This window comes from Simochromis diagramma, unplaced genomic scaffold (genome assembly GCF_900408965.1).
Source record: "Simochromis diagramma unplaced genomic scaffold, fSimDia1.1 OVJJ01000361.1, whole genome shotgun sequence".
In the NCBI taxonomy this organism is placed as follows: domain Eukaryota; kingdom Metazoa; phylum Chordata; class Actinopteri; order Cichliformes; family Cichlidae; genus Simochromis; species Simochromis diagramma.
Genome location: NW_024386860.1, coordinates 7,921,729 through 7,942,313, shown reverse-complemented (window position 1 = coordinate 7,942,313; position 20,585 = coordinate 7,921,729). Strand labels below are relative to the sequence as shown.

Here is a 20,585-nt window from a genome sequence, read left to right as displayed (position 1 = left end):
GTTTTAAGACAAGTGCTTGCAAAGTTTGCTCTAGTGGTTCTTTTTATGTCCCTTAAGTTTTAGTACCTGAGGCTGTAGTTAACGGTCCTGAATAATTTTATGTTCAGTGGTTGCTTTGTTAAGCTTCTTATTTCTTTTCTTATTCTTTGATAATATTTTAGAGAAGTCTTTTAAATTGTATTGATTCTTTTATCTTCCCTGAGTATTTGGAGTCTGGCTATACTGTCAGTGGGTAACAGACCCACTACAGCATGATGCTTGTCTCATTTTTCTTTCAGCTTTATTTGTTTTTTTGATTCGGACACAGCAGGAAACCTTTGCTAAGCCTGCTGTGCAATTGATTTCACAGTGCTATTGATTCCACGAGGAGACTAGCATGCACAGATACTAGTCACCAACATTATTATTCTGGCTATCGCTTGTAAAGAAGCAGCTTATTATCTCCACTGTGACCCAATCTTCTCCTCAAGGAATTCAAAATAACTTGTCTTCAAGTGCAATAGCTAAAGATACAAGATATTTTGACAACTAATGAATTTCACAGTGCGTAATGACACGGACAAGACAAGGACAGAAGTTGAAACACAGTGTGCAGTGAAAAACCTGTTGGAATTCTTTTCTTGTTGCATGAACAGAGGTTTTAGAGGGGAGGAAGATGCTGGTAAAATGGCTTTTGTTATCACGATCTGCAAATAAATTCACTGGTGCTACATTCCCAAAGTGTATGTAGTAACCTGTTCTAGTAAGCAAGCTCACAATACCCGTCTATACTCTTACAATGGCCCCCAGTAGATTTTAGACTTTGTTTTAAGCACTAAATGGAGAAGATCCAGATTGTTTATCTCAGCTGCTTCTCTAACACACTGCTGAGATGTATACTACTAGGAAGTTCAACAAAGCCAGGCTGGCTTAACAAAACCCCAAATCGCAGTTGGAGCTGGTATCACAACAGCGTGGGCATTTCACGCGTCACAAGAGTCCACTTCCACACAACGTGATCTTTGAGAATGCCTCCTACTCCAGTTGAGATATTATAAGGTGATGATGATAAAACAGTGATATAAATCTATAAACAATATAAAAAAATCTAACAGTCAATCGCAACACTGTCACAAATAAAACAAGAGATTAATGCTGCAGAAAAATCAATAAGCTTGGAATTAAGTGCGCAGAGTGAAAAAACAAAGAGCAAGTTAATTATTTTATCGCCACGTGTGCTCTCGATGTTGCTGTCTGTTTCTAACGTGACAGCCACGCTTTAGAGCTCAAGAAAATATAAACTGGATGCAATAAAATATTAAAGGTTACCATTCCACAGCCTAATAATGGAGATGTGGAAATTGCTTTGGTTTATCGACAGATCAAAGTGGAATTCATTCTATTGATGTGTTTTCTGTGTTCTGGTAGCTGCAGTTTCATCAATGTAAAACAGACTTAACAGTACATTAGAATCAAGTATACAAACATTTATACATTTATTCATACCAACTGAATATATGCACATTCGAGCGACAAAGCGATGCGGCACCTGGGTTGCTGTAACTTTACAGCAGGGCTTCATGTATGATGTTAGTAAGGCGTGGCTTAAGAACTTGCACATATGAAAAAAAGAGAGAATCTATGTTGCACTTAAAACATGCTGTATATATAAGAATCAGTGTGAAAACGTCTCTTTTCACAGATTTTAAACCCAAACTCTGATTTTAAACTCAACACAGCTCACTTACCAGTTAGCGCTGTTAGCATTCTGTGATTGCAGGTTCAGAGTTTCTTAGCTATTGCACACAAGATTGAAGACTGTGGAGTGCGATGTGACCCCTATGTCCAAAGCAGATGTCTCCCAAGTGAGACAAATGAAGAGACTTTGACTTTGATAAGCCTACATACTACATACTAAAACCATGACATTAAGATGTTATATTTTTTTTAAACTGGAACTCTTTTAAAAAATCAGCTAAAGACTTATTTGTTTATGTAGCGTTTCTGTTTTATTCGATCTTATTGATAATGCCTGCTTTAATTATCAGCTTTTGTTTCTTCTGTTTTATTCTGTGTTTTTGTTGCTCTTTACTATATTTAAAACTTCTGTTATTTTTTTGTGATTATTTCTAGTTTTTATGTAATTTATTCTATTTTGTTTTACAGCACTTTGTGACTCTGTCTCTGAAAAGTAATTTATAAAAAACATATTTGTTACTAATCCACTTACTTGCTATGCTAGTCCTTATTTTCAGTAATAAGGACTGTGTGTATGTATGTATGTGTGTGTATATATATATATATATATATATATATATATATATATATATATATATATATATATATATATATATATATATATATATATATATATATATATATATATATATATATATATATATATAAAATCACATTACACTGTTAGATGTTCAGCACGGCCAAATTTCCAGATAATGAGGTAAGCATAAGTCCAATTAATCCCTTTGAGCTGAAACCTCAGGCATCAGATTGCTCTAAATGTTTGGTTTCAGCTACTTGTGGCTCTGTATCATATCAGTGAGAGCTGATATCCTTATTAGGGTCATTTGTAACCACAGCTCTGAGTGTAAGCACATCACTTTCCTACCTCTGTTTGTGAGGGGCAGCTGATCAAATGAAAGGGTGACTTGAAGGGAGGGTGGCGGAGAGGAATTAAAACAGCTTCACCAAGGCTCAAAATAAATAAGCATATTTTTTTTACATGTGTAAATGTTGCTAGCAGAGTTCAATCATACAACTGTGGAAATGAACACAGCAGTTATCCCTTATTAATAAAAGGCGATGCTAGCGATGCCGCTTGCAACATCACATGAATATCTCGCACCACTTCTTTTCAGGAAATATGACAAATTGGCTAAACTTTCTCTCTGGCTTAGAAGTACATTTGAAAAGAATATGTTTAAAGTTGTGTGATCCAAGAGAGTAAGAACTCTGTAAAACTTGCAATCAAATAAGGACAAAACAAGATTTGTGAAATTTTAACAAGACAGCAGCAGTAGGGCTGAATTGTAAAGCAAGCTCGTCATTAGCAGCTTATATGGATTCATATCCAATGCATTTGTGGTTTGACCTAATTACGTGCACACCACTGTCACTCAGTAGGTTTGCCCTTTTGATCTAACCCCCCACTCCCCCACTGACAGCTCCTGTCATGTCATTCTAGCACCTGGTTTGAAGATCAGAAGCAGTGGGAAGAATGAAGGGAGCTGAGACATCATATCTTATGTAACATTCTTAGGTTGCTTTTAGTTAGCGCACCCTCGTCTATCTATCTTTCTCACTGTTGCACTAGCCATCGCTTTCTTTTCCACACCGAGTGCACTTTTGTACAATAATCAGATGACACACGTAATGGCAGCTTTCCACAGACATCACGGGTGGCAACACTGGCAAGATGAAAGATGACATCACCACCAGCTCTCCTTTCTCTCGCACTTATTCTTTCTTTCGTTCTCTCTGTTTCTCTATTCAAAAAGGTTAGACATGTCGAGCTTTGATGTGTGTTGCCACCACTGTAGAAAATGTTCTGTCTTTTTCCACTTCACCATTTCCTTAGCAGTCGTCTCCATTTATTTTCCTCTGTGGCATTTTTTCCTCAAATTTCATCATTTATCTTCTTTATTTAATGTCGTTGCTCTGTGCTGCTTGTTAATTTGACATATCGCTCTTTTTTTTTTTCTTATCCTTTCGTTTTGTGAATAAAATGATACTTTCAGATCAAGGAATCTGGCCTCAATAAAAATCCATAAAAGACAGGAAATCCTCATAAACAACATAAGCCTAGCTTCAGCTCCTTTGTGCTGCACCATAGATTTTCAGCAATCAGCTTCTTAAGTCCTCTCAGTGTGCCCCGTATCAGTGGTAGGTTGCTGTACTTCCAAAAAAAAAAAAAATGTAGTCACCCACTGGGCAGATTGTTTTAAACCTTATCTCAAAGAGTTGTTGATGCAACCATCATATTAATCTGTAGGCAACTGAAAGTCGCACTTGATTTTCCTGAATGTCACAACTAATAATCCAGCTAATATGGTGAAAATTATTTCTTGAGAAATGTCAAACGTATCCGTTGAATTCAAGCTCTAATGTTTTCGGTAATATGTGTGTCTTTGTAAATGCCGCAGAACTTAAATGCACGCTTTACTATACATTTGTATTGATGTAAATAAACCACCAAGGATGATTTAACATAGTGCTGGGGACATGCTAGCTTCTGAAAACTAAATGAAAGTCGCCAATCAATAATAAAAATGATGGGATTTAATGCTATAAAACACAAGATGAATCATAACTCCAACATTTTACCCAGCATGTGCTTTCTTTCATTCCAGCACCCACATTGTTTAAGTAGGTGTCATCATCTGTTTCTTTCATTCAAATAATGATTAACTTATTTTGTAGCGAGGATCTTCACTTCTTCCCAAAGCATTATGCAGATCAAAAGAAATGCAGTTTTACTGGTATATTGATGTAGTCGCATGCTTTACCTTTTCAATCTCTCTGAGGTTATTTTCTTTTTTCTGTTTGAAACACTCTTGTTATTCACCTTTTCCCATTATACCTTGCTGTATTCTGTTCCTCAATGTCATTTTTTCCTTGTGCTTTCAACTGTTCTCACCTTTTTAGCACCTCCTGTCCACTTCCTTTTCCTGTCCCTGCTCTTCAAACACCATCACTATTTCTCACTTGGCCACCGGTCTGCCCCTTATTCTAGGTTCAGCTGCAGTTCAGTCTCTTTACCGAAGAAGGCCTTGCTCTCTGAGAAGGCGACACGGAGCAAACTGGGTGTAAAGTAGTGAGAAGTTGGATTGGGGGAACGGGGGTAGGGGGGTGTGATGGAGAAATGAATAGGGGGAGATGAAGGACGCTGGAGGTTGAATGCAGGTTAACATTCAGTACCACGGCTTGTCAAATACACGAAATGTCAGTTTAGCTGGCTCCCAGCCTTCCCACAGGGAATCCCTGGGTGCACTGGAGGAGGAAGTGCAGGCAAAGAGGGGATGATGGAAGATGTGTGTTATAAGGTATGAGTCAGCAGAAATGAAACCATTCTGTTACAGGTGCAAAGAAACTTGTTCATCTCTATGTCTCATTTTGTGTCAACCGTCCCTCTGCGAGAATTACCTGCCATCAGGGTCTGCAGCCTGAGCTCAAACTCAGGCAAAAGGGGCTTCAGATTTGTCGCAGGTGCTTTAAGTGCTGTCACTTTACAAAGAGAGGCAGGTTTAATGCTAGCCAAGGAGAATCGTGAGTGAGAGGTGGGAAACTCTCCAAGGGCCTTGGTTGTGCAAAGACATGATGCATTGAAGCTGAGCTTTATTGGACGAGTCACACATTCCTACCGCATATTGCTCTGTGTGTGTTATTGAATTTTTATTCCTGTATACATGCATGTTTATGATTTAAGAGCGAGGTTTCTCAGAGTGCCCGGGGACCAATCAGAGGGCTAGGTAGCATTATATGGGCTGCACATTCATTCCTCCACAGTTTATGGCTATTTTCACACATGGTCTTCATCTCTGGCCTTATATAGATATTACCCAAAATAGGTGTGAGCACAGATGTACTAAATCACAGTTCATGTGAGTCCACAGTGATCAAGGAAGCACCTTACCCAAGACAAACTGAGTATTCCAAGTATTAGAGCTAATGTTGCTCGTGGGTGGTTTTAACTCTTTTATTCTAGTGATCATAACACACAAACACGTTTCTGTCTTCCTAATAGGACAGAGGGTGCTGGTTTGAAAGCTAGAAACCAGCACAAAAACGATTTACTGAAATTAAGTGAAGAAATTAATCACCAACATAAACCACTATCCTCTAAACAGACACATTAAAACGTTAACTACCCGTGTGTGATGTCTGCATTTTTCTGTTATGGCTCTTAATTCATGCTGATTTTCTTAATTGACACACTTTAAGAAGCCTTGATTTAGAGAGAGTGAGATATTTCCTGTTGCTGTGCATGTAGGTGTGTGAACAAATTAAAACAATGAAATTAACTTTCTGCAGCATTCAGGAGGCCACTATTGATGTAAATGTGAGAAATTTCGAAAGAATGAGAAAGCAAAGGCACACGCACACAAACACACAGTCTCGGAGCGAGTATCTGCAAAATCCTAAAAGGACGTGGCCTCTGTTGGGTGTTTCATCTCTGTGCCACCATTGTTAAGTAGAAATTGGATTTTTTTTTTTTTTATGTGTATGCGCAAAGATGCATGAGCATGCGAGTGCCTGTGACGGGGAGGAGAATGTTGTTGATTGTCTGGTGAAAGCCCAAAGGGCTTCCTTATGTAATTGAACTTAGTTGCTGCACTCAGATGAATCGCCAAGCCAATAAAACCTATTAGAATTGAATTGCATGAGAGCGTGTGCAAGATGGAGAGAGAGAGAAAGAAAGAGAGAGATGGAGATGGGGAAATAAGTATTATAGTTTTCATATACTTAACACATGTGCATGCACGTGTATGCATGTGAGGGTGCTCGTTTCTGTGAAATACAGAAAGAAGCGAACAGTGGGAAGAATGCAAACTGGAAACTGATTTACAGAAAGTTGCATGGAAAGCAAAAGCAAGGGACAAAAAGATGAAAGGGTGGGTACACGGTGAGATAGAGAGGGATATTAGGTGACCAGGGATTAGTCTGTCTCCTCGACTGTTGTAATGAGCCGTCAGGGTAATTGGAATGAGAAAAAAAAACCAGACCTCCACTTAATGAAGAGAGACTTTCAAAAAAAATAGAACGAGAAGGAAAGTGTAAAAAGGTTAGAGGCAAGGGGCCGAAGAAGCTAGACTGAGATAAAGCTGAGTCGTTTTAGTTTTAAAAAAAGAAAAGCTTCAGTGCTATTTTCTTTCACTTGTGACAATGCACCTGACATCCGAGTAAATTTTCTATGAGTTTTCAGGTAATCAGTGTCGACCTTTATGGTCACAGTATAGTGGACCTTCGACCAATGTCTAAGCACTCAGTGCACTAAAAGATAACTGGCTAGACAAGCAGTGCTTTGGGCTAAGCCCTTAAAATAAAGAACACTGAACATGAAAGAATAACAGGGCTCATCCAAAATGGTGGTACCGTATCCTCAGGCACACTACTGTGAGAATGAGATACGAGGAGAAACGTCATTATCGCAAGTGCCGCCTCATCCATCCCTCGAAATAACATGGGCTGTGTGCCTGATTGGCAGGCGTATAGTGTTAATGAATAACAATATGATGTGGGGGAAAAAGGACGCTATCGGCCAAGAGAACGACAGCTGTATGGCATTCTCCTTAATTAAGTTGAAGAGAGGCAGTGAGGGAACGCAGTCACAGAGGAATGAAACCAGAGAGCCAGCTGAGGCAGCCAAATGAAGGGAAGTGGAGAAGTGGACAAAATGGGTTGGGGAGCGAGGGTGAGGGAAAAAAAGAGTTTTGTTGATAAAGAAAGAAGAAAAGATGAGTGAGACTGAAAAAAATAAGAAAAAAGTTTAAAATAGTGAGCGGGGAACATTTATTTTTTCATGATAGTCAAAAGAAATTAATCAGCGACCAGTTAATTGGTGCAGTGACCTCAGCAATTAATCTTCCGCTCTTAGGCTCAAATGAAATCTACATGCATCCACACACACACATACAAAAGCATATAACATACAGCAATGCACTAATACACTAAAGAGAGATTTAAGTAAATTCTATTTTCTATCAAATTCGATTTGTTCCACTCTCCATTTTACTTTATTTTTCCCGCAGATAACTCTTCATCTTTTGCACAAAATACATTATGCGTCATGTAAGTCACGAACACAAGAGAACACCAAGGCTAGTCTTGAAGAAAGGGAAAAAAGGCAGTAGTGGGGGAGGTATTGTGCTGACATAAGAGGAGTGCAAAAAGAGATTGATGATCTCAGGGCCGGTGGGAGAAAGAGAGAAGAGACAGAGGAATACTTACCAATAAATTACTCCTGAACAGAAAGGGCAGCGTGTGTGCGTGTGTGTGCAATTAGGCATTTGTGTATAAGGACATGTACACTGAGTATGCGTGTTTTCATGCACAAGTGCATTTTCCTCTATTACAAAATAACTTCAGTGTGTGTGTGTGTGTGCGCCCTACACTGAGCACATAGACTTCCTTGCATGTTGCAGTTTTATATAAATTGTCTGATGAAGTGGCGTATTATTCATTCTGAAAGTGCTGATGCACACACACTCACGCCACCATCTCCCTTTTAGTTCTTGTCAGCCATTATTTTTATCTGTAACAGCACTGAACTTGTCTTTTTCTACCTCTCTACCTACCATTGTGTCTTAGCCATTGATTTGGAGAATGTGTCAAGATCCAAGCTATTGTTCAGCATTGAATGAGACAGTCCCTGCATGGCACTGTTCCATTGGGAATGCATCTGTCACAGACAATGTCTCTGTCTCTCCTGCCATTGTACCATAGAAAATGTGTCAGTGATAGAGAATGTGTTCCTATATATTCCAATTGCTTCACAGATGAATGCCAGTCTGCCAGGTGTAATTCTCATCAGCTGCCACTTTAAAGCATGTTTTTCACATCGTGAGCATCTTTAACCTCCTTAGCTGGTATATAACCTGCCAAAGAACATTGGTAATGTGTTTGTTTATCACTTTTCATGGGTCAGAATATATTTCTTTTTGAAATCTGCATACATTTTGGGGGGAAATGATTACTAATGTTGATATTTTAGTGTTTGAAACAACTGCAGCCACAGAAACGAATGAAGCATGTGTCATCTTTTACATCCAGTACTAACTTTACTACAAAACACCTTTTAAAATGTCCCTCTGTGTTGTATTTGTATGTCTGTGTTTATCCCATTCCCTGTCTGCCTGTAGATAATGTGTCTGTCACTACCATGGTCCCTTCCACTCCTACTCCTACCACCCCACCAATCACCTCCCATTCTACCACCCCAACCCTCCTACCACCCACCTTGGCCCTGGATCCAGAAGGTAACACACATGCATATCTTTCTTTTCTGGCTTTGCTGCACCCCAATGGGAAAACCGATAACTATGACCTGCAAGGAAGAGATCACATCACTATACTTAAGTTTAGGGTTTTTTTTCTAGCTTACCTTTTAAAATTTATTATGGATTTACTACAGAAAAGTTTTTGTATTTTTAAACATGGAGCCAAAGAACAGTATAATTAGTAGACTATAATCCCTTTGAGCAGTTGTCCACATCAAAGTAACAGTACTTGTTGTTGCCACTGAAAGCCTCATGCTTTCTATACATTCTATGTCTTTCATTGTGGCCATTACTAAGGTGTTCAAGTGGATTGTCATTTAATTGCAGGATTACAGCCTTATTCATTGTCCCTCCACATTTCCCATAGCACTGTGATGCAGTGCTACATGGATTACACTGAAGACTTTTCACAGTTACGGGTTACCATTCTTTTTGTCCCATAATTTAAGCTAAACTGCAAAAAAAATTATATATATATATATATATATATATAAATGTATTCACAAATGTAGATAGAAGACAGAGTGCCTAATCTCTCTTGGGTTTCTCCCTGGTTGTTCTTGTGACCCAGCTCTTGCAGGTCATAGTCGCTGCATCTCTCGCCCTGTCATTTCCTTCTCTCCAATGGTTTCCTCCACCGCCCTACCTATACTCCACCTCCCTACCTATACTCCACCTCCCTCCACTCACACATGCAGTCGCACACACTTTACTGCTGCAACCTTCCTTTGCCCTGCATCCACATGAGCGACCCGCCTGCAGACGCTTGGGTATGCACCATGCGCAACCATCTATTCTCTCTTCTCTCATCACTAGCTGTTTGATGCTCCCCCCCCGACACATGCTCATTGCCCAGTCAGCATTTTTACACGTGTGTGTGTGTGTGTGTGTGTGTGTGTGTGTGTGTGTGTGTGTGTGTGTGTGTGTGTGTGTGTGTGTGTGTGTGTGTGTGTGTGGCCTAAGCAGGATTTCATGGTGCTGTTTTTTTTACCATTAATGAATCTGCATTAACAGTTAGCAACACACCTAGTTTTAAGCTGACTAATGTTAGCCTATGGCAGGATCAGAAGGTGCTACACAAACCTTTATCTGCTTATACACACACACAGACTCACAAATGTACATCAAAAGAGAGAAGGAGAGCATGAAAGTAGAAAAGATCAGGGATCCAGGTGTTTGTAATCATATTTGCTCAGATGAGTGTTACGCTGCAGCTATAAGCATGGTTGCTGTGTGCATATTTATAACTGCACACTCTCATTCAGTACGCCGTATCTTTTTTCGTCTACAGAATCTAATTATCTTATTCACTCACAAAAGCACATGCTCACTGTTTTCGTCCTGCTTTCCACGCCTTCAGCTCCTCTCTGTCTGCTCTCTGTTTTTTTTAAAAGGAAAGATGAAGCAAAGAGAACAGGAGCATTCTTCTTGTTCTGCTGTTGCCTCTGTCACTATCCGTGACAGGTAGAGGTTGTTCACCTGCTGGGCATGTGTGGAGATGTCATAAAGGGTCTTAAGAAAGTTTCTATTTGGACAGTTTTGTGGATGTTTATTCAATGTGGTGTATCATAAGGACTCCTTAGGGAAACAACTATTTTTTTAGTCAGTCATTTCCTGTGGTGCTTTGGGCCACTGAGGATTAACAACATATTTTTGGAAAAGACAGATCTCTTGAGTATACCTGTTTTTTCTTTTGTTTTGCTTTTCTTTGGCTACTAAGAAATATTCCTTATTCTCACTGTGTGTCCTCAAATAGCTAATATTCATTTAAGTAATAAATATAGATGCAAGTCCTTTGTCATCCACAAAACCAGAAAAGTGATGCAAGTTGCTCAGTAAGACATTTGTCCAAGAGATGCATGTAGAGAAAGGATTTTTTTTTAAGTCATTGATCCTCAGTTTTCTCCTTTCTCTTCTTTTCTTTCACCTCTCCCACAAGTCTCTCTTCTTCTGCTGATATCTATCTGTTAGCACTGTATTAATGATTCATGTTTTAATTCCGCTCTATCAAGGTTCAAGAGCTGCATCAATAACTCTGTGTCCTTGCATTCTATTGGCTTTACCAGCTCTTACACTGACTCAGCCCATCAAAAGGCTTTTGTTATCGCCCGCAACTCAGACACAAGTCCAGACTCAAAGACATATGTTTTATTAATTTTTTCACAACAACAAAGAACGAGACAATACAGACAAAGCCAGACAGAGATGCATGGGCTTCATCTGCAACACTTATGAGTTATATTTTATACATGCTAGTAATACCATGTCAAAGAGCAGACAAAAACTATTTCTGTGATTCATTTGCAATATGCCACTAAAAGCATCAGCAGGATTAAAAGAAGTTGCATTTGGAGTCCAGTGGATGGTGTAATGGTATGTTGTGGTAATATGACACAAGTACATATTTATGAACTAAAAAAGTCTTATACCACTAAATAGAGTATACCCATGAGAGGATATTCATCATAGACATAAATCCATACATTCACTGGTGACTTTGTTAGGTACACCTGTCCAACTCCTTGTTTTAGCAAATATCTAATCAGACAATCACACAGCAGTAGCACAATTAATTTAGGCATTCTAGACATGATCTAGACAACCTGCTGAATGAAAGAGAGCATGAAAATGGGGAAGAAAGGTGATTTGAGTGACTTTGATCATGCTTGCTGGTGCCAAATAGGCTGGTCTGAGTATTTCAGAAACCACCGACTGGGATTTTCACACACAATCATCTCTAGGGTTCACAGAGAATCATCCAAAAAAGAGAAAATATCTTTCTGAGGAAATGCCTTATTGGTGCCAGAGGTCAAAGGAGAATGGCCAGAGTGCATCAAGAGGACAGGAACTCAATAGTAACCCAAATAACTACCTGTTACAACGAAGGTGTGCAGAAGAGCGTCTCTGAATGCACAACACATACAACCTTGAAGCAGATGGGCTAAAGCAGAAGAAGTGGTTCCCACTGGGTGCCATTCCTACCAGCTACAATTTGGCATGTCTGATGAGTCTCGATTTCTGCTGCGACAGAATGTGGTGTAAGCATGGATCCAACCTGTCTCGTATCAGTGGCTCAGTCTCCTGGTGTAGTGGTTTAATGGAGTGTGGAATATTTCTTTAAAACAACTTGGGCCCAGTAGTACCAAATGAACATGTTTAAACACCAAAGCCTACCTGAGTACTGTTGCTGACCAACTCCATCCCTTTATGACCACTGTGTCACCACCTTCTGATGTTTCTGATGCATCCAGCAGTACACCATACCATGTCACAAAGCTCAAATCATCTCCCTAAGTTCACTGTACTCAAACGGCCTGCCCAGTCACGGGATCTTGATCCAATAGATCATAACCCAAAATATCTAAGGAACGTTTTTAGCACCCAGTTGAATCTATGCCATAAGAATTAAAGACAGTTCTTAAAGCAAAACAATTCAACCAAGTACTAGCAAGGTGTACCTAACAAAGTGTTGAGTGTATTAATGTATGTACTAAAAAGGGAAAAATGAAAGAGTAAGTGGTTATTAACTTTCCAGCAATATATTTTAAAAACACAACTTACTGTGACGACATTGCTTGACCAGCTCAGCTTTGCTGCATGCTACATGTGCTGCACACAGTACCATACTGTTGTAAACACTGGAGTTCGAATTGCTCTGCTGGACGAACTTTGATATGGCACCATTTGAAATTCACTCCTAGCTTATTTTGCTTTATTATGTTCTGTAAAAATGCAACAGCACATAGGTTCATTAGTGCTCAAAACTAAAAAATGTTTCTTTGTGCCAATGTGGGAGTCAGGGGGCCTTTTCTCCATCCAGTGAAGAACAATTCACATCCTTGCAAGAAGCACGCATTTAAAGTTAGCTCTCTGGTGGATAATTAGAGCTGTCCTGTAAATTCAGGAGAAACAAGGCTGATTCCAATTATCTTAATTCTCTCTATCTCTGCATCTGTGCATGTAAATACCTGAGTGTCTTTTTTTTTTTGTTGTTGTTTTGCCAGGATGTACTACTGAAATTGTATAAAGACACACATAAACACAATCATTTCCTTTGGGTTTAGCTAAATGATCTGCAACAGGTGCAACTAACAATAAAGCTTTTGAGTTTTGAGTAATCTTAATTTTGACAAACTGCTTAAAGGGGAGTATGACATCTCAGAGCACTAATTGTGTGTGTGTGTGTGTGTGTGTGTGTGTGTGTGTGTGTGTGTGTGTGTGTGTGTGTGTGTGTGTGTGTGTGTGTGAGAGAGAGAGAGAGAGAGAGAGAGAGTGTGTGATTTAACAAATTCTTCTATTTTCATTTTCTGTCATTTGACTGTTTGATTGACCGATCAGATATCAAATGACAAATCTTTTCAATACTAACATGCACTTCTTTCATCATTTCTCATTTTAGCCGTCATTATTTCTTACCACAACTGCAACTTTATACTGCAAATTTTCACATAATTTGTCTTTTTCCAGCTTTTGATCTCACTTCACTCATTTTGCGGTGAAATGTTTGGTTTCATTTCTGACGACTGCACTGCTTGAGGTGTAAACACAGTTTCCCTCATTCAAAATGCATTGTACTCTTGACAGGTTCCTGAATGGAGTGGTTTTGCAGTGGCTGACATAGGCTACTTATTCCTTTATTCAGTCTCCTCATTTCTTCACCCTTTTCTCACTCATTTTGACTGTCTGGCATTCTGTGGAGTGAGTGGGGGGGTTATGAAAGGTGATAATGCAAGTTCGGCTGAAGATATCGACTTCGCTTTTCTCGTGTCTTGCTCCCTCTTCCGAGCTGATGGAATGTGCTGCCTTTCTTTCTCTTTTATCTCGCCTGCTTTCATTTTTGATCCATTTCTCTCTTTTTTTTCCCTCAGTTTCTTTGCCAGCACTTTTCTTTTCCTTTTTCTCAACATTTCCCTTTATGCAGTCTACCCACACACACTATTTGTCTTTCTTGCTCTTCCTCAGATCCTGGTGCAGTGGTGGAGACTCACAGTGCAGTACCCTATGCAGTGATAGGTGGTGTTCTGGCGCTGCTGGTTTTCACTGTCATCTGTGTCCTCATTGTCACCATCTGGTGCTCTGTCCGACAGAAAGGTAATCCACAGACACACTCAAATTCACATATCAGGTGACACAAAAGTTACTCTCACAAGCATACCTCACATTTTTGGGAATCGGGGTATTTTATCAAATTTCCACAGGCATGTTTTCTCATTTCTCAACTTTCTGACTTAACGCGCTGTGAAAATATTATTGGATTCTAGTTACACTCAGAGTCTGTGAAACTCTGTGTAAAATTGTCAGCAGAAAGCATGCAGGACAGGATGCTCCTCTCCAGCCAGGCACTGTCCGTGATAAACAACCTTGGAAGAGAAAAGGTTGGGTGGGAAATGTAGGTGTGGTCCCCAGTGTTTTATGACTACATGTTAGTGTATCAAGGCTCATCTATTAAAGCAGAGTCGCCGCGTTCCCTATCTTTTTAAGTGCCCTTTGTTGGCAGCCACGCACTATGCACTAAAGCTGCCAAGAAATGATCTAGGAATAGTGCAGCAGGCTGCGACCAGGGTAACTTACCCTATGGCTAGACACACCGTCAGTCAACAGTCAGTATGGCTTGACCGCCAATCAGCATGAAGACAGGACCATTACAACCAATCAGTGTTGAGACAGGGTATTAGGGCTTTGTCTTGGTCCCTTGTGACTGTCAACATGCCAGTCAACCTCTGTGGTGCAACGAATAAGGATGTCAGTCACCCGTGGAGTGAAGGGACACTCCAGCATGAAGATGACTTGAGTGGTTCTTGCTCTCTACAAGTTGTACTACACAGATTCATTAATCATACAGACCTGAGGGGTGGTAAAATGAGTTTAATGGGTTTTCTGAGTGACGCAAACGTGCCATTGTTCTCTTGCACCTAACTTTCCCTCCACCCTTTTCTGCCAATCTCTCTTCCCTCCCTGTCTTTTATTCTCTATTATCTTCTATTATCCTCCCTCTATTACCTCCTCTCCTTGTGACTCTTCTATTCACGCATCCATTCGCCAACTCTGATTTCTGCTGGTAGGCTCATACCGTACACGAGAGCCAATTCTTGCCTGGTATTGACCTAACAATCAGTTAACTAATGAATTAATCAGTCAAAGGTATGATACGGAGTAATATTAGCACTGACTGGTTTGATTTTGCTGCATGGCACTACAATGATCATGACGCTTTGCCGCCTAACCTTCCCCCTACAATCTCCCTCTTGTCCTCTCTCTCTCTCTGTCCCCTGCTCTCTTTCTGTTCACTCAGGTTCCTATCTTACCCATGAGGCCAGTGGGTTGGATGAACATGGTGAAGTGCAAGAGGCCTTCCTCAATGGGAACGACGCCAGCCAGGGCAAGAAGGAGTACCTACTGTAGCCCTTCTCCTTCCCTATTCCCTTTTCTTCTGACCTCATACCCTTCCCCCCTTCCTGTCCTTGTGTCCCACCTTATATACAGTATACACACACACACACACACGCACACGCACGCACACACACAAACACAAAATACAATGCGCCATAAGAGGCAGCCTTCTGAAAACGACTGTATACAGATACCGCACACAGCCAATCCATCCTGTTCCAGTCCACTCCATATACATCCTGTAAACAGACATAAACTAGGAGACAGACTGAGAAAAGAGAGCCTCTAGACCCACCAGCCATTAACGACTGTGCCATATACTGTAAGCTGGAGAAACTGGGGAAAATATAAGGAGTGAGAAAGGGAGAGAGGGTGAGGCCACAGAGTGAGGTGAATGTAGACAAAAGCGAAATGATGCCATAATTATTTTGATTGAGAGGGAAACGGGGAGCACAAAGAAAACCGGCACTCTGCCTGTGCAGCCGCCAAAGTGGAAAGGGAATTAGAGGCAGATGACTGCTATAATTCCCCGCCTGGAGAATAGAAGAATCCATTTCACAAAGCTCAATTTTTTAACTGACGGAGACAGTGGGAGCACTGTGTGAGAAGGGAGAGAGGACAAAGGGGAGAGAGAGAGAGTTGACCAGGAGCTTCTGAGTGCTTGATGCTTGAAAATGGATTTTTTTTTTTTAAATTGCCAAACCATCTTGGCTACACAGCTTAGCTAATATATAATTCCCTAACAAAACTAGACTGAGTCCCAGGAAGTATCCATACTTTATGAACAAACTAACTGTCCTGTTTTGCTATCCTTGTTGGGTGGCCTGCCAATTTGTAAAAAGAAAAAAAAAAGCATCTTTTAGTGTTATTTTTCCCCTCTCACTGCAACAGTGGAGGAAATGTGGTCCTCTTTTAATTTGCTTTGCGTTCACCTGTTACAATCCTCTCCCCTTACTCGTATATCTCTCTTTGTCTCTGTATGTCTCTCCCTCTATCACTTCTTCTTTGTTGGCTCCTAATAATGAAAGGATTAGTATTGGGCTGCGTTCCTGAGAAAGAAGAAAGGAATATGACTTGCTAAGGCATTAAAGAAAAGTATAATTATTTTAGAATGTCATTAAGAGGATAAAAAGGTTTAAAACTCTTAATAAGAGGGCCAAGAAGAATCCGAGTGAAAGGACTGAACGAGAGAGTAAAATAGAAGGCTTTTTTTCCCTGAATGCTCAAACACATATGCAGATACATGCACACATTCATACATACAGTAAAACACGTTGACAGTATACATATCTCTGAATTCCTTGTTTGTATAAAAAAGAACTTCGACATAAATTAAATTAAACTTTTAAGAAATAAGAAAACAGTTTACTACTGAAACGCATTATGAGCAACTATACTAACACAGAATACTAGCCTATAGAGGTGCAAAGCCGAACAAACTACTGTCCAGTGATCTTTAAAGAAAATGAAGAAAAGAATAAAAAAAAAAACATTTGTCTTTATGAGAAACCAGAGGTCTTATTGATTTTCTATTAATTATTATTATTATTTGAACAATTATGATTGTTGTTACTGTTATTATTATTGCCGTTGTTATTATTATACTTGTAAATGTTAAAGAAATGTACACTTCCCATGGTTTGTTTTGGTTCTACTGTAGAGAAATTGCTGTCATTTTTCACTCTTTTCCTCTTATCTTTCCTCTCTTTCCCAGTCTTTCTCTCTCTTTGTCTCCTGTGCCTAGTTGTCTCTTCTCCTGTCTTTCACTCTTGTTGATTTTACCGTCCATGTGTCATTGTTGATATATAGCTAACTATTTCTTTATAGGGGAAAGATACAAAGCACGACAAAATAAAAAAAGAATCCAAAAATAACCTCGGGTATCAGACTGTTTTTTTTTTTTTTCTTTTTGGGGGAGGCTGGGGGCGAAGGGTGTTTACTGCATAATTAGCTGGTACTGATTTTGAAATCCTGTGAATACAGAACAGAAGATGTAGCATATGATTAGATCAATGGGGAATAGTGGCGTTATAGGTGGGAAGATAAAGATGAAGGCAGCGGAGCCGGTTAAAACTGGCAGCTCTTTCAGAATAAACAAAACAGATGCTTGTGTGGCAGTGCTAATGAATCATGAGAGCAGATAGCAGGCAAGAAAAGGTGACAGGAGGGTTGATTCAGACGCACGCAGAAAAATATGACTCTGCCATTAACTTCAACGCAATCAATACCCGATTCTGTCGGGAAGCACTCAACATGTCCATCTGTGTGCAGGGCTAGATTTGAAAGCTGCTGGAGGTCGCAGGGTGATAGATCGATGTGTTTTCTTCTATCGATGGCAAAGCTCCTTGGTCGCCTGTCATAAAGACAGATTGTCAAACGGCAATCAAAGTAATGGACTTGCCAGGCGCTACCAGCATGAGTTGACACTCTGGCCAGCAAACAATTCAGTCGAAACTAGACATATCTTGAGTTTATGATGACGCAACAGTACCACTGGAAGCGCTTGCTATCAAACTCACTGTGGTCGATGAGTAATAAAACTGAGAATATTGCCCCTTTTTTATGTCTTAAAAACAGAAGTGTGTGTCCTTCAAACAAAGGTTTCATCTGTTTGTTTTCCTGTGGGATACACAGCACTCAGTCTGGTTGTCTTTGTTGGTTGTTTGATGCTGATATTTCTGCTCGTCCTCACAGAGGGGAGAAAAAAAAATAAAACTCTACAAAAAGTAAACTTTTTAGTTCACAGTTGTGTTTGTGTTCCCCTATAGAGTCCTCATAATCACACGGAAATTCACAGCATTGACTGTTGGCTGGGTAGGCTTTCTGGGAAACTAGGCTGGACATACTTATAACACAATTCATATGGTATTTCTGAAAGCAATACGACCACCACTGTGATCGTGGAGGGTGATTATCAAATCGAAAAACATAAGGAAAAAAGTGGAAAGTAACAAGCCATCAGTTCTTAATCCACTTCTATTTATGGCACGCAGTGAATGTACCAAAATATGGCTAATAATATGACAGGAAAAAGTATAAATAACTCATATAGCTTTTCTCTGATGTTGGTTTCACAAATTAATCCCCTGGAACGGGTTCACATCAGAGAATTTCCCATTTGTGAGAGTCATATTTCATTTTTACAATTTGCAGCTAATATTTGACTTCAATTCAAAAGGAAAAAAAGTAATTTTATTTTACTGCCAACATGCATGATTGTATCAGTCCTTTCTCTTTGGTTTCACCAGCAACCCTAGCATGGCAAAGAGGTGACAGAGTAGCTTGAAGCGCAGGTTACTGAAGTTTCCAAGCTGCGTATAATCAGGAAGCAGGGAGCTTCCAAGCAGGCAAAACAATTGAATATGCACCTGTGCCAGGGAAGCTGGAGAAATTTAATTTTTCACTGAGTGATATTTTTTACCCCAGACTTTACTACATTTCTTTGTCAATAATGTGTTCGAGGGAAAGGTTTTTTTTTGCAATGGCATGAAGCATACCAGTCTGTGTATTTTCTGAATACATTAAGATAAAACTGAAAGTGCTGAAGGATTTGAAAAGTGAGAAAATGAATAAAAAATAGGCACAAGATCTATAGAAAGCTGGAGAGACAGAGCAGGTCTATGATCATGAGAAACAGGGGGGAAATGTAAATTAGGGTGACCATATTTTGATTTCCAAAAAAGAGAACACTTGGCCCAGCCAAGAAGAACTTCAATAATGAATGGTGAAATAAAAAATGTCATATAGGTTTTTACAAGTCAACAAGTGCAAAAAAGAGGACGGTTGGTCACCCTAATGTAAATGGCATGTTCACTGTCATACATATGTCCTATGCAGAGGGAGATGGATTGCCACTGTTTTCTCCATCACTGATTTCTTAATACTAACATGCTTCAAGATCAACAATCCAATTAGTGTGAATAAGGACCTTTTTATTACAAGAGAGAATCGTATTGTATTTACAAGTTTAATCAAAGCAGCCATGAAAATTGTGTCATAACCAGGTTAATTATGTTTTCCTTACAATGCCACCTTCTCTCTAGACCACTACTGAAGGTTTAATTAAATGCTGTCACTCATATATCTACATTACTGGTGGTTGGCTTAGTAGAGATTTAAAGCAGGCTTAGAATAAGACCCATAGGAAGAGCAGTCAAAGAAAACAGACATCTGTGATCAGGATAGTAGTTATCACCTAGAGACTTAATTTTCTCACTGACATTTGGTGTGGGACCTGATAATTAACTGGCCTGATCATTTGCTAGTTATGCATTATGTGTGTGTACAAGGTTGCAGATTGCTTAAAAGCCAGCAACAAACAGAAATATGCCACATTTCTTCAGTCCGCAGGTCATTTGTTTCCAATACTAACTATTTTTTACGCACACGAAACATGGAGGGAATGTTGCTCTATCTGCTGTGAACAATAGCCCAGATCTTCCGAGAATTTAGACCTCTGGGCACACTTTGGCTTTAAGGGAGTGTTTGGCTGAAGACCATGGAGCTGCCTGCATCGCCTCACACAGTGCCAGTACAGATTTCCCTCTGGACTGGGCTACTGCAGGTGGAAGGTTGGTAACAGTTAGAGGGAATGATGCCTGTTCTCCCCCCATGTGTTTCCTAGGAGGAGTGAAAAGGATCTGGGGCACAAGACTGTAGAGCTGGAAGAGGAACAAGGCAAATATACGAACCCAGTCAGGAACATAGGTACTCGGGGTAAAAAGCAGGAGAGCGTGGATAATGTGGAGTGGCAGACACAGCAGAACTAAAAGGGAGAGGGAGAGGGCCAGGGAGCGGGCCAAGCAGGAGTCATGTTTTGGGGGATCTGCATGACTAAAAGGAGTCTTCCTCTGCTTCATGCATAGCAGGTCAATGTAAATGGCCAGGAGGCAAAGCAAGGGGAGGATAAATGCCGTCATCCCGTGAACATAGACCAAGAATTGGGGACTGAGAATAGTGTCAGGAGCACAGAGTGTCCAGTGGCTGCTGTGAATCTCAGCATAGGTAAAGTTGCTCATGTCCTCCACATAAAATTTTGACAAGAAGCCTCCGTATGGAAGGTACTTCCCAATGACTTTGACGTCATACTTAGGGGGTGGGGAAGAGGTAAGCTGGGGTAAAGAAGTTGTCCAGTTACCATCCAACTCAAGACCCACTGTGCCTGGGTCCGTACTGCTCGTGCTGGCGTTGAGGACATCTGTG

General features: G+C 40.1%; 1 protein-coding gene across 4 annotated transcripts in view; it reads left to right on the top strand.

Moving 5' to 3' along the window:
- cadm4 (cell adhesion molecule 4) overlaps positions 1–18,083 on the top strand; it is a 156,909-nt gene extending 138,826 nt beyond the window's left edge. Inside the window, exons 7-10 of one of the 4 annotated variants that reach the window (XM_040030303.1) lie at positions 8,856–8,972; positions 13,956–14,084; positions 15,056–15,134; positions 15,286–15,403. In XM_040030303.1, the coding sequence (XP_039886237.1) occupies positions 8,856–8,972; positions 13,956–14,084; positions 15,056–15,096 (287 nt within the window). In that variant the 3' untranslated portion in view covers positions 15,097–15,134; positions 15,286–15,403. Of the gene's footprint in view, positions 1–8,855; positions 8,973–13,955; positions 14,085–15,055; positions 15,135–15,285 lie in introns of all 4 variants that reach the window. The other 3 variants (XM_040030301.1, XM_040030302.1, XM_040030304.1) reach the window with 3 other exon arrangements.
- The last annotated feature ends 2,502 nt before the right edge of the window (positions 18,084–20,585 follow it).